The 12,157-nt window shown below is 33.5% G+C and overlaps 2 protein-coding genes across 3 annotated transcripts in view; one reads left to right on the forward strand and one right to left on the reverse strand.

Annotated features, from left to right (window-relative positions):
- The window catches only part of LOC106756781, a 6,836-nt gene extending 1,123 nt beyond the window's left edge, over positions 1 to 5,713 (forward strand). The window contains exons 3-15 of the mRNA XM_014639360.2: positions 176 to 249; positions 319 to 457; positions 584 to 672; positions 752 to 905; positions 1,001 to 1,185; positions 1,686 to 1,846; positions 1,945 to 2,040; positions 2,235 to 2,356; positions 2,925 to 3,026; positions 3,540 to 3,649; positions 4,232 to 4,319; positions 4,650 to 4,846; positions 5,207 to 5,713. Coding sequence (XP_014494846.1) covers positions 176 to 249; positions 319 to 457; positions 584 to 672; positions 752 to 905; positions 1,001 to 1,185; positions 1,686 to 1,846; positions 1,945 to 2,040; positions 2,235 to 2,356; positions 2,925 to 3,026; positions 3,540 to 3,649; positions 4,232 to 4,319; positions 4,650 to 4,846; positions 5,207 to 5,423 — 1,734 coding nt within the window. The 3' untranslated portion in view covers positions 5,424 to 5,713. The remainder of the gene's footprint in view (positions 1 to 175; positions 250 to 318; positions 458 to 583; positions 673 to 751; positions 906 to 1,000; positions 1,186 to 1,685; positions 1,847 to 1,944; positions 2,041 to 2,234; positions 2,357 to 2,924; positions 3,027 to 3,539; positions 3,650 to 4,231; positions 4,320 to 4,649; positions 4,847 to 5,206) is intronic.
- A 2,164-nt stretch (positions 5,714 to 7,877) lies between these two features.
- LOC106756952 (pentatricopeptide repeat-containing protein At5g06540) lies at positions 7,878 to 11,005 on the reverse strand. 2 transcript variants are annotated; one of them, XR_002667365.1, is made up of 2 exons: positions 8,602 to 11,005; positions 7,878 to 8,263 (listed from the first exon to the last, which is right to left on the reverse strand). XR_002667365.1 is itself a non-coding variant. In XM_014639545.2 (1 exon), exon 1 carries the CDS (start codon positions 10,938 to 10,940, stop codon positions 9,072 to 9,074), a length of 1,869 nt encoding a protein of 622 aa, XP_014495031.1. In that variant the 5' UTR covers positions 10,941 to 11,005; the 3' UTR covers positions 8,535 to 9,071. The 2 variants fall into 2 exon arrangements, 1 of the variants encoding a protein (XP_014495031.1); XM_014639545.2 differs by lacking the exon at positions 7,878 to 8,263 and having other exon boundaries at positions 8,535 to 11,005.
- Between the last annotated feature and the right edge of the window lie 1,152 nt (positions 11,006 to 12,157).

The following is a 12,157-nucleotide window of genomic DNA, read 5'->3' on the forward strand; positions in this document are numbered from 1 at the left end:
TCAACCGAAATGGAGCTTTCTATGTTGATGCTGCCCTACCCCTCCGTGTATAGTCACAGCACATTTAAATTTATGATTCATACAGCAATGTCTTCCTGTTCATATTGATAACTAGCATTTAATTGTAGCGGACCAAAAATGTAGTTATCATTATCATACTGTAAATTCTTGACAGGGAGAGCTATTGAAACGGGCAAGCTTTCTGGATAATAATGCTGAATCTCCACCCCCCTTGGCTGATCCTGCTAAGTAAGCTTCTGTTTCTCTTTCAATCTATTATTTCATAATTTGCTGAGAACTTTTGATTTATGTTTGCAGGACCACTGTGAGCAATGGATTAAAAAGAGCAGGGTTGTGGAAGCCCCCTAGATACACTGACACACGGGTCGATGAAGTATTTGCTGCAAAAAAGCCCAGGTTTAAAATTGCATCTGGAAAGGAAAATGAAAAAAGCAAGGTTACTATTTTTCTTGTCCAACTTATGGTTCATTTAGTTTATGAGATTGACATCTTCATTAAATCAATGATCCCTAGATGTTATTATTGTTGTTACTGAACAATGAAATCTTGTTACTGTGTTCAGGAAATTCCATCCTTGGAACAAACAAGTAATCCGAAAAATCTTTCAGTTTTTTCTATTTTGGAGGCTAAGAGACAGCAAGAAAATTCATGGTTTGTGATAATTCTGTTGTTTGCTTGATCCCATGGTCTTGATTTACCAATGCTGATCTTGTTCCAAATTTGTTGTCAGCCCAAAGACTTCTGATGTGTCTTCTCAGTCTGGCAAAGATAGTGTCTTAAAACCTTGTCAAACATTTGAAAAGTGCAGTCAAGGGAAATTTCGCAGTGTTTCTGAACTTTCAACAGCGGTTGATATATCTTGTGGCTCAGGTGCTATTGACCTGGTATACAAAGACTGTGTTTGACCCTTTCTCAACTATTTACTTGCACTTTAGATTCTCACTATGAGGTTATTAATAGAAATAATAATAAATTGTAGGGAAAAGCATTAAGAGGACTAGCTGCACCTGAAGAACATTATGCTAATGACAAAACTGCTGATTTGGCTGATGGGCACTCTGTTTTAGGAAATTTCTTGTCTGAATGCAATTTAATTGGCCAGAAGGTCCCTTTGGATCTTACTTTAAAATCCAGTATGCGAATTGTATCGTCATCTGTTAACTGGTGAGTCTTAAGTGCATATGATGAAGTAATTGCACCTGACTGAATTAAAAAGCTTTTACTGGGATTTGTGGTTTATATATTGAAAAGGTGTGGTATTTTAGGTTTCTTTAGTCATTTTAAGGAAGATATTTTGATTTTATGCTCAATGCTGATAGGTGCACCTGTGGGTGAAACATTTTAAAAATATTGACATTTGATGTTGTAATAGAGTCCTTGATAGAACTAAGGCATTTATCATGCATGTGATATATCATGATTTCAATGTTTTCATTGTTTGTAAACCAGGGTACCTAATGCTGGTATAACACCCTCTTTTTTTTTTTATTTTTAAGTAACCATGGTATGCTAACATTAGTTATTTTATTATTTCTATTATGAAAAACTGTTTTGTCCATATACAGAGCTTGTTTGGCTTAGATTGATAGGTTGAACAGGGAACCATTCTCTTCTGTTTGTGTTTTTTGTGAATGCTATTTTGACTTTCAAATTTCATGATATAGGTCAGTTATGCGTGGCACCATGTCTCAGTTAGCCTTCCAGAATAGTTATTTCAAGAGTCAAAGTGTGAGAGGTTCTGATGGCCTACATTCATGGATGTATCCTCAATCCATTCTCCCACCTTCTCTGATATCAGTATTGAGCTCATCAACATCAGATGGAGGTTGTGAATCAGTTTTTAGCAAGCTAATTTGTGGTTTCTTCTTTCTACTTTTCCTTTCTCAATTATCCTTATGTTCTTTCCTCTGCCTTATGCAATAGAATTGGATTTCTTAAGGAAACGACAAGTAGCATGGGAGGAATCCTTCCGGGACCTATATTATATGCTTAGGAAGGACATTTGTAGCCTTTTTTATGGTAATTGTCAAATATGTTCATTTCTTTGATGCCTTTTTATATTGCCTTTCTTAGGTATTATTGATGCATATTTAATTTGGCTATTGGTTGAACCTTCCAACTTCATTATGTATTATTTTGTATTAGCACATTTGCCCTTTTATATTGGAATATTGGATGTTGCGGTTGTTATTTTTTTTCTTTTTATTTTGCAGTTTGTACTGCTCAGTTTGTGGTGATGTTTACTGGTGGTGACAGCTCTGGGAAATCCAAATGTTCATGCAATGCTTATATTTCTCAGTCAACCCAAGGTTTAAGATCATTGCTAAGAGAGCATGTAAGCTACTCATACTAAGTATAGTGTGTAGCTTATTTGTGAATTACTAATTTGCCTATGGTTACTCCTTTTTGGTTTTTATTTCCTTTTTGGTTTTTATTTCCTTTTCGGGTGGTGGTGTGGGGAGATGGTAATGTTTACCTAAGGCAAGGAATGATTTTTCATTGATGACATATTTCTGACTTTGAGGAAATTTTTGGCTAAAGTGATGTTGGTAGATGTAAGGCATTTTTTTTTATGTTTCTAACCAGGTTTTTGTAATTTCCCTTTGCCAATAGTATATGTGTTCAAATGGTTCATGGCAAGAACCATAACAAGTAACAATGCAACAAGGGATGTACTTTGTTTATGACTTTGCTACTCTTAGCATTTGGACTGCAAACGTAGTTTTCCATATAAGTACTCTTGTTGTTTTATGGCTCTTGTCTGTACTGTTTGATCAGCAGCAAAACTTCTTTATCATTGCATTGTTGTTTTTGTTGATGTTATTATTATAAAACTATATTTTTGGCATATTTAATTTTTTGATGATTTCTGAATATTATTTTGGTTCTATACCCTTTATTAGGATGTCTGTTTCTCTATGCCTCTTTGCCATTCGAAAGTGGAACAGGTTGCAACTGAGGATCTAGTTGAACTGTCAGAGATAGAGAAACAAAACTTAGGACAGGTTTGTATGTGTACAATTTATACAATGCTTACTTTTCTGGTGATGTTTGTACTAATAACTGAATGATTGAAATGATCTATTCCTTGATAGCATGCTCATTGTTTTTTGATTCTATTGATAAATTTGTTCTGAATGTCGAAATCAAACATCTGTCACTACTGGATCCTGGTTAGCATTAACTCTATTTGGAGTTTAATTTAAAATTGCTTGGAAACATGTTTTTATGCTCTCCTAGTGCTATTAAATTATTAAAAGTGTTAATTTTTACTTTTATGTCTAAATTGAACTGAACTAGTTTCTGGTTAAAAGATTCATTAATAAACTGTATATTTTAAATTGGTAATTGTCTTTCATACTTTCACTTCTTGTTACCTAGTTGGCTTTCTCTTTGGTGTATATTATGGTGTTGAGAGTAAGTCTATCAATTAACCGATTTCTCCCCAACTCCAATTCTGTATTTATTTTTAATGTATGCTTTATATTAAATGGTACTTGTAATCTTAAATAATGCAGATTAAGCGATTAAGGTCATTCTCCGAAGTTGATAATAGTCCACAATCTTTGCTGGCATTTAGTGGAAACAACACTGTACATGCTTTATATGACTTTTTACTAAATTACAGGTGACCAACCTCTTTCTTTTAGATCTCATTTTTTTTTGACATGTTTTGATATACAATTACATGTTGGGTATCGGATTTCATATTTTGTCATGTAAGTTCTTGTCAAATGATATATTATTTGTAAGCTTGGTGTGAAGTTTACTGGAAAACAAATATTATTTTGGAAAGTTTTACCATGAAACACATTGAAATAATGTTAGACCGTTATTAGTCTATGAAAGAAGAAAGAAACATAGTTAGTTGGTCTAACTGCTTGGGCAGTTAGGGGGAGTGGGGAAAGGCTTCTGAACTTGTATAAATAGTTGTGATTAGCTTGGAGTGGGGGATCTTTTGGCTTTTATTGAATTGTTGATCAGGATCCATTGTCCTGAGAGGGAGAGGTTAAGCTCTCTGTATTCTTTCTGTTGATTGAAAGTGAATAAAAGAAGCATTTCTTTGTTGGTGTGTGTGTTTGACATATAAGGAGTGAGTTTGACAAATAAGGTCATCTTGCTTGTAGGAAGTTCATTAATTTATATTAAATTAAACATATTTGATGTTTTCTTCTGTATTTTAATTTTGTTGCTGACTAACATTTTGCAGATTTCTCTTGACTTCACTATCTAGTATGGACACTCCTGTTTTGTGTTCCCCTGTGCCATTTCAAAATTCTGCTTTGTCTTCTCCTGATGTAAGTTCTTGACTTCATATTCTTTTTATTTTTCATGTACTTTGTTTCTATAATTGTCAAATTTAAGTTGATCATTGAACTATCATCCCATTCTTTTATAAGCAAGTAATCTTAATATTTTTTAGGTTTTCAATTTTATTGTTATAATAGCTGCTCTAGTTTTCAGATTTGTCTATTAAGGCAGAGCAGTCTCCGTAATGTTATTTTCTAGAAAACCTCATGTAGGAATCAATGTGCAAATTCAATCGTGACCAATTTGTTTGAAGCTGCAATAATACTTTTTCTATGCTAATTATTTAAATAATTGGAATTCATATACTTTTGCTTCAGATTAAATTCACGGAGACAAGAAGAGCTGAGGACATCGCTGCATCTTATTGTGGGTCTATATGGAAAGATGGGGAACCTACACAAGGATCTTCTGATGGCCTTTGTACCATTGAAATTAAGGATACTCTTCTTCCACCTTGGATTATCTGTCGTATGTGTGCATTGATGTCTTCTGAAGGAAAAAGCTTTGAAGCAAGGTATGGATAGCCTTTAATTGGAAATTTTTTTTGCACAAATTTGAATTGTTTCAATAGAATAATTTCATGTGATCAAATACATTTTCAATATTGTTTATGGTTGAACTTGGTAATGAAGCTTTCTTGTATGTGAATCATAAAAGTTGCATAGATATCTAATGAAATTTTATAAGGATTTAGAAACATTTCCATCTTTTCTTATTTTTAGAAACTTGCCCATTGTTCGAGTGACACTGAGCTGTATCTAGTGAGAAGAATTTCATGAACATTTATGCAATGTCATAAATTTCTATATCATAGTCCAGTCCTAACATACATAGTTGTTTGAAACCTTAACTATGTTTATTGTATGCTTTACAGTTTTGCTACGGATTTTAGCTCAATTGGGTTGAATGTTGCCTTGAAATCAATTTCTGAGAAGGAGAAATCTGAAGCTGTAGATAGTGAAAGTTTACAAGAACACATTAATACTTTTGGCATTCCCGAAACTGTAGTCACTCCTCGAATGTGTTCATCTTCATTAAAAGGTGTAAGGTACAGTGATGGGTCTTACACGGCATCTCTGTTGCCTGTATAATCTTGTCCAAACAAAGAACTTACATGTATCTGATTATTTATTTTAATGACTACCTGATCCTTGACCCTCCAAAAGATTAATGAGGTGTTGTACTTCTAAATCCAAAACTACTGGAACATCTTGCCAACCAAGCGAATGTAATATCCATGTCATCTGAGTAACAAATTTTGGCCATTGATGCATTTGAAGCATCTTATTCACTATTAAAAAACTGTGACCTTGAGTTCCAAAATGTCAAACTTATTGTCTGTATAAGTACATTCAAAAGAACATGTAATTTGTCAAGTTAACTCAACACTGCAAATTTGTGTATTTGTGTCCATTGGTTGAATCTGTCCCTGTAGAAGCACAATTTATTATCATAGCATACTGTGAAACAATCTTATGATTATTTATTTGAATTATCAGTTTATAAAAGAATCTTGGAACTTATCAGGACAATGATTGAGAAGATACAAAAGTTCTGGCTGTTTTAAAATTCATTGTGAACAAACCTTTATTTATTTATTTCTATGATTTTTATATCAATCTATAATTGATGTCTCCAGTTTGTTATGCATTTGTAAGTGGATGAGTTTTTCTAGTTGATTTAATTTATTTTCTTTAATATTTTGAATTAAATCAATTTGATCTATTGTTGGATTGCTTTGACTTGGTCACTATATTAAGGGAAAAAAATTTGTTTTAATTAAGATGTTATTTTATAAAAATGTAATATATGAATCATTTAACAATTTGAATAAGTATGTCAACTAAATATGATTTTTTTACTAGAAAAAAATATAAAACTGATAAAGCAACCATATTTACAGATTCTTTTTTAAAAAAAAGAAAATAAGAAACATATGCTCAGAAAACAATTGTAAGACTGCCAATTAAATACTTAAATTGACATCTCTCCGGCAACTATGTCAATTTGTTAAAACCTATATAGTTGTCTCAAGTAAGGAAAACTCCTAATTTTCCCCTAATGTGGTTTAGGGCAGAAGTGGTATGAATCCTAGGAGATGAAATATTTAAGCATTAATTTGTATTATCCTTGCTAAATGCAATGAAAAAAATGGGGGAAATGTACAAAGAAAATAAATTGCAGAAGGAAAGAATGTACTTAAATTAACTAAAAATATGCTGTGAAAATATGTAATACTATAGAAGATGGAAGATGCAAGAATGCAGACAACTAATCTAATTGACATAGTGAATGAAAGAAAAGTATGCAGCTAAAAAGCCGAAAACGAGTTTAAAAAGAGAATGCATGCATGTGAACCTTAACTAGCCTTTTCAATAGCTTCTTATATGGAATTCTGGTGCAAACAGTGGCTGCAATGCAGAACTACTTATGAATGCCTAAAAATGTCCAGATTAATCAATGTGCATGAATTATGAAACTGAATTACAGAAAATAGATGTAGAACCAAAAATCTGGTTTCAAAACCCAAAGATGCAATTTTGACTGCACTAGAACTATTTTAATGACAAAATATTGGTTCTAAAACTGTTGAATGCAGATGCAGCGTCATGGACAAGCTTAAAAGATGTTTATGCATGGACAATGCAAGCTAAATGCAAGAAATGTATGTAGAAATGAAAATTGCCTACTAACACCTAAATGGGCAGAAACAATGTCTCAGATTTATGCAAAAATATACTTAGAACTATAATGCATGTATGGAACCTAAGTGACCTAATGTACTACATCTATCAGATTATTTAATATCAATGCTGTGTGCTATAGGTATGCAATGTGCAAAATTCTGTAAAAAGGGTTTAAAATACAATTAAGATGATTTATAATGTTGAAATGAAATCAGAGATGCAACGCATGATTCAAGACTGAGAAGAACTATAAAAATCACTGATGGAAACAAAAATTGGCAGCAATAAAAAGAAATGCATGACAGCCTAAGTCTAAGATGCAAATCAGGTTTCAAGTGCTGCACCCAGGTTGTGCAGATACATTATCTCAACTTGAACAGGGGTTAAATGGTGCAATTTGCGTGAGATATACAGGCTGACTGGATGCTGTGCATGATGAAAGCAGAAATTACATTTAAACCAGCCAAAACTGAGTTACGTGGCAGCAAAATGGACCTGATCTGTAAAATTACCTATTATGTAGCAAAACCGATTCAAATATGGTGCAAATGCAAAATGAATTAATCCTAGAACTATCTAATTAGTGCAGCAAATGGAAAGAACTGTAAGACCTTAAATGGGAACTAGTTAAAACTTGTTAAAACTGGAAATTTAAGAAATATGCAACGCTGAATCAGAAATTGAACTCTAGAACTAGAATGCAAATTATAGAAACCTATTCTATGCATAATGAAAGACACTAATTGACACCTGATCAATTCAGAACATGTGCAAGACTTAAAGTCTTCAATTGGGTATCAAGTATACGCATAAAACTGGAATTTAAAATGCATGCAGTGCAAGAAGTTTAAAATCAGAAATATGTAGTTGCAGAATCAATGCACTGTAGTTATGATGCTACAGATTTTACTGGATATGGACAAGCTTTCGAAGAATTCAAAACTACCAAGCAACCACTACTCACTAAACTAAGCAAATTGCAAAGGCAGGAATCAAAAGAACATTTTTAGAATTTAAAAAACCAATGACAGGAAAATGCAGAACTCCTTCAACAGAGCAAAACCCAGAACTGAGTATTTGATCTATTTGGTCAGTTGAATCTCAATCTGGCTCAAGAAGACATGTTGAGTGAAGACAGAGGCCCACTTTGGCGTCCTACAGATTCTATTTCAGAAACTTGATATGTGCAGGTTCTCATTAATTCCCCAAACAAATTAAACTCTCAATTCTGAATCATGCGTAGCCTACAAGAAAATTAACATGGCGTGGTAACTACTACTACACTATAAACCAAGAAAGCAAGAGCTAAACATTAAAACCTATGGCAAGATGTAAAGGAAATATCATCTACTTGCATTATTTTCGAACTAGCAATTGAGAAATGCGGTAAACAACATAAATAGTAAAGCAAACACGGAATTTTAACAATAAACGTAAAATACAGTACAAGAAACTTAGAGAAACTGCAGAAATGAATGATACAAAGAAAGTGAAAGCTGGAAATTGGAAAAAGGATTTTGAACGAGAAAGCAGAAATTGCATTGTATTGAATTCAACAAAATGAGGTACAAGGAATCTATACCATGGGGTAGCTCACGGTTACTTTGCACTCGTGAGAATCCTAAGCCCCAGACTCTTTGCACACCACAGCCCAAGACTCCCTTCACGGTTTCTTTGCACTCGCTAAAGGAGACTCCTGCTGCCAACATCGTAGAACCCTATACTTCGCAGACCTCTCACCCTCAAGAGACTCTATGAAAACTATGAATTTCAGAAACTATCTACCCTAAAACTTGACTAAAATATAATAGAGGTCGGTTGATAAACACATGTAAACCTGACTACAATAGTTTAAAAGTAGATGCTAAATAAAAAAGGCTTACAATATGTAAATTTTAAAACGTTTTAAAATTAGTAAAACGTTGATCGTATAATCAAATTAGTTAAAATTCAGATTTAATAATTTTGAGAAACTTCATTCATTTGATTTGATCCGGTTGTGCTATATCTAAACCATGGTCGTAGTAATACGTAAACAGTGAGATTGTTGTTTCACCAGTAATCCTTACAAGAACACGTGCCTTCTTTAAAATGATGGAATCGATTTCGATCTCTCACTATCAGCTCTACTTGAAAAACCTTTGAAATAAACTTAGTAGCAGTGTGACAATCTTCACAGACACGCAAGTTTTTAACAACCCGAATGGGTGCAGGAGCCTGAACCTTCATGATTCCGTATGCAATGGCCAGCTTTTCACTATGCCTGTGAAGTGCACTTTCCTTTTCCTCTTCATCAATGTCAAACAATGTATCCGCTGTATTTCCAACATACCCTGCTAGTTTTATTTTTTTGAGTATTATATCTTCCCACATTCTTTCTATATTCTCTATTTCCGGGTGTGTTTTATCACCAATTGTAAATTCGTGAATCTTTCCATCTACTTCGATGAGACTGTATCCAGGTGGCTTTCTTACTCCTTTGTCCTTCATCATCTGCCTCATAACAGTAACATCTTTCCACTTATTTGCGCGAGCGTATATGTTCGAGAGTAGCACATAATGACCACTATGTTCTGGTTGCATCTCTAACAAAATTTTCCCCACCCTTTCCCCAACTTCTACATTCTTGTGAATTCTGCATGCTCCTAGCAGTGCTCTCCATATTGGAGCATTTGGCTTCACAGGCATTTCGAGAATAAACTTCTCTGCCTCTCCCAACTTCCCTGCACGACCAAGAAGATCAACCATACATCCATAGTGCTCCAATCTTGGCTCCACTCCATGATCTTCTTTCATGCTTTCAAATATTTCCAAACCCCTCTCAACCATTCCTGCATGGCTGCATGCTGACAACACTGCAGTGAACGTAATGTCCCTTGGGACCAACCCCGTTTTCAGCATTTCTGAAAAATACCACAGTACTTTCTCTGCATAACCATGCATGGCCAGTCCGGCAATCAAAGCTGTCCAACAAAGCACATCCTTTTCCGGCAGTTCCTCAAAAACCTTAACAGCTTTCCCAAGGTCCCCACATCTTGCATACATATCAACCACAGCTGTCCCAAGAATCAGATTCAAACTTAAGTTATTTCTCGTCACATAGTCATGAGCTTTCTCCCCCATTGCAAGAGCCCCCAAATGAGCACAAGAAGATATGACCCCAACCATCACAGTCTCATTAGCCACCACCCCTTCGGCCTGAAGAGCCTCAAACAACTCAATCGCCTTGTCAAAATAATTATTCCGTGCATAACCACTAATCATCGTGCTCCAGGTCACCAAATTCCTGTCGGGCATTCTATCAAACAGTTGACGTGCAGATTCAACATCTCCACAGCGGTGATACCCTGAAATCATGCTAGTCCATGAAACCACGTCAAACCGACCAATTCTCTGAAAAATGCTCCTTGCAGCCTTTATGTCCCCAACAGTTGCATACATATGAAGAAGGGAGTTTTGAACGAAAAAGTCTAGTTCAAATCCATGCTTAATAATTTGACCATGTGCTTGCATGCCCATAGGTGCAGACTCAAACTGAGTACACGCTTTAACCAAAAACGGGTGAGTGATATTATCAGGTATGACACCAAAGCGTAGAGCTTTGATGTAATAGTGAAAAGAATTTTGTGGGTATTGGCTGGTGGAACAGCCTCGGATGAGAGCATTGTAGATGAAAAGGTTGGGATTTTTTATTTGGGAGACAACCCTTAAGGCGTAATGAAGCAAGTTGGCAGTTGAGTGTATGCAGAAAGCAACAAGGCGACTTGCTACAAATACATCGAAGAAAAGGTGAGTTCTTAGCAAATGGGCATGGACGATTTTTAGGTCCTCAACACTGCAACAACTCTCCAACAGCACAAGTTTCGGATTCTTCAGCCTCAGCTTTTTCAGAATTGAGTTGCTACCATTGTTGTAGCTCATGTTCTGCAACAACAAATCATATCACTATTGTGCTCGTTCATGCTATATCTATATTAAGTTTTATACTCTACATTTTACAATATTTTTGTAATGTTTTTTCTGTTTCTGATGCTGTTTAACATTCATTCCAGGATCGCAAAATTACATTACCTCTATAGAACTCTTGATTATGAATTATTATTCCAATTTAATTAAAAGACAAAACATATGGTTATTAATATAAAAATAAAATTAGGACAAGGTAAACAAGGAATATATTTTAATCCATATTATAGCAAACTTTCTCTACAATGTAATAACTAGCCATCCTGAATTCAATTTAAATGCACCTTGTTGTTAGAAGAAAAGAAAAGATAAAATCTATAGGTCCAAATAAATTAAAATGATTTCCTTTTTATATTTTTAACAAAAAGAGTCTCCTATTTACAGGTCCAAATACAATATAATATTAGGAGTTAAAAACAACTCAAAAATTACCATTTCTATAACAGAACTAAAAATGAAATATAAAAACAAAATCAATTATTATAATTATTCATAAAAAAAATTAAGTAAATGTGTTTTTACTTTATATAAAATAAATATGATTTCATTTTTATCTCTGTAGTTCTTTTATAGTCTCCATAAAATTATTTTTATTATATGACACATGTTAAAGGAAAAGTTGAATATTTCAAATAGCACTTATTATATTAAAACAATAACAACTCGAATAATACTATTTTCCTTAATATTTATAAAATACGTTATTGTTATCTATTCTAAATCGAACATCAGGACAAAAAATCAATGATTTCAAAATAAAAAAATGGAGAAAATAAAGAAAAATATTTTACTATAATTTAAACTAAAATCCACAATTTTATAAGGATTAAAAACAATATTTTTCAAATTTTATATGTTTGACATTTTTTTAATAAAAATAAAAATAAAAGCTTCTTCATTCTACACAAATTATAAATGTATTTACTCCTTTACAAGTGTTTAAATTAATATTTTCTTTTTCTCTTAAAGTAAATAAAAGATAATACAGTACCATGTATATTTTCTCTCTAATTTTCGTCACATCCTTGACCACAGCAAAATCTGAGGTATACAACTAATGAATTAGCACAGACGAATCAAACTGCTAAGACGTTTCCTTATACTTTTAGGGAATAGGAATCAGGGATGAAAGATAATCAGGATTAACTTCAATTTTCATTCTGTTTTCGTCA

Source organism: Vigna radiata, chromosome 3 (assembly GCF_000741045.1).
Source record: "Vigna radiata var. radiata cultivar VC1973A chromosome 3, Vradiata_ver6, whole genome shotgun sequence".
Classification (NCBI taxonomy): domain Eukaryota; kingdom Viridiplantae; phylum Streptophyta; class Magnoliopsida; order Fabales; family Fabaceae; genus Vigna; species Vigna radiata.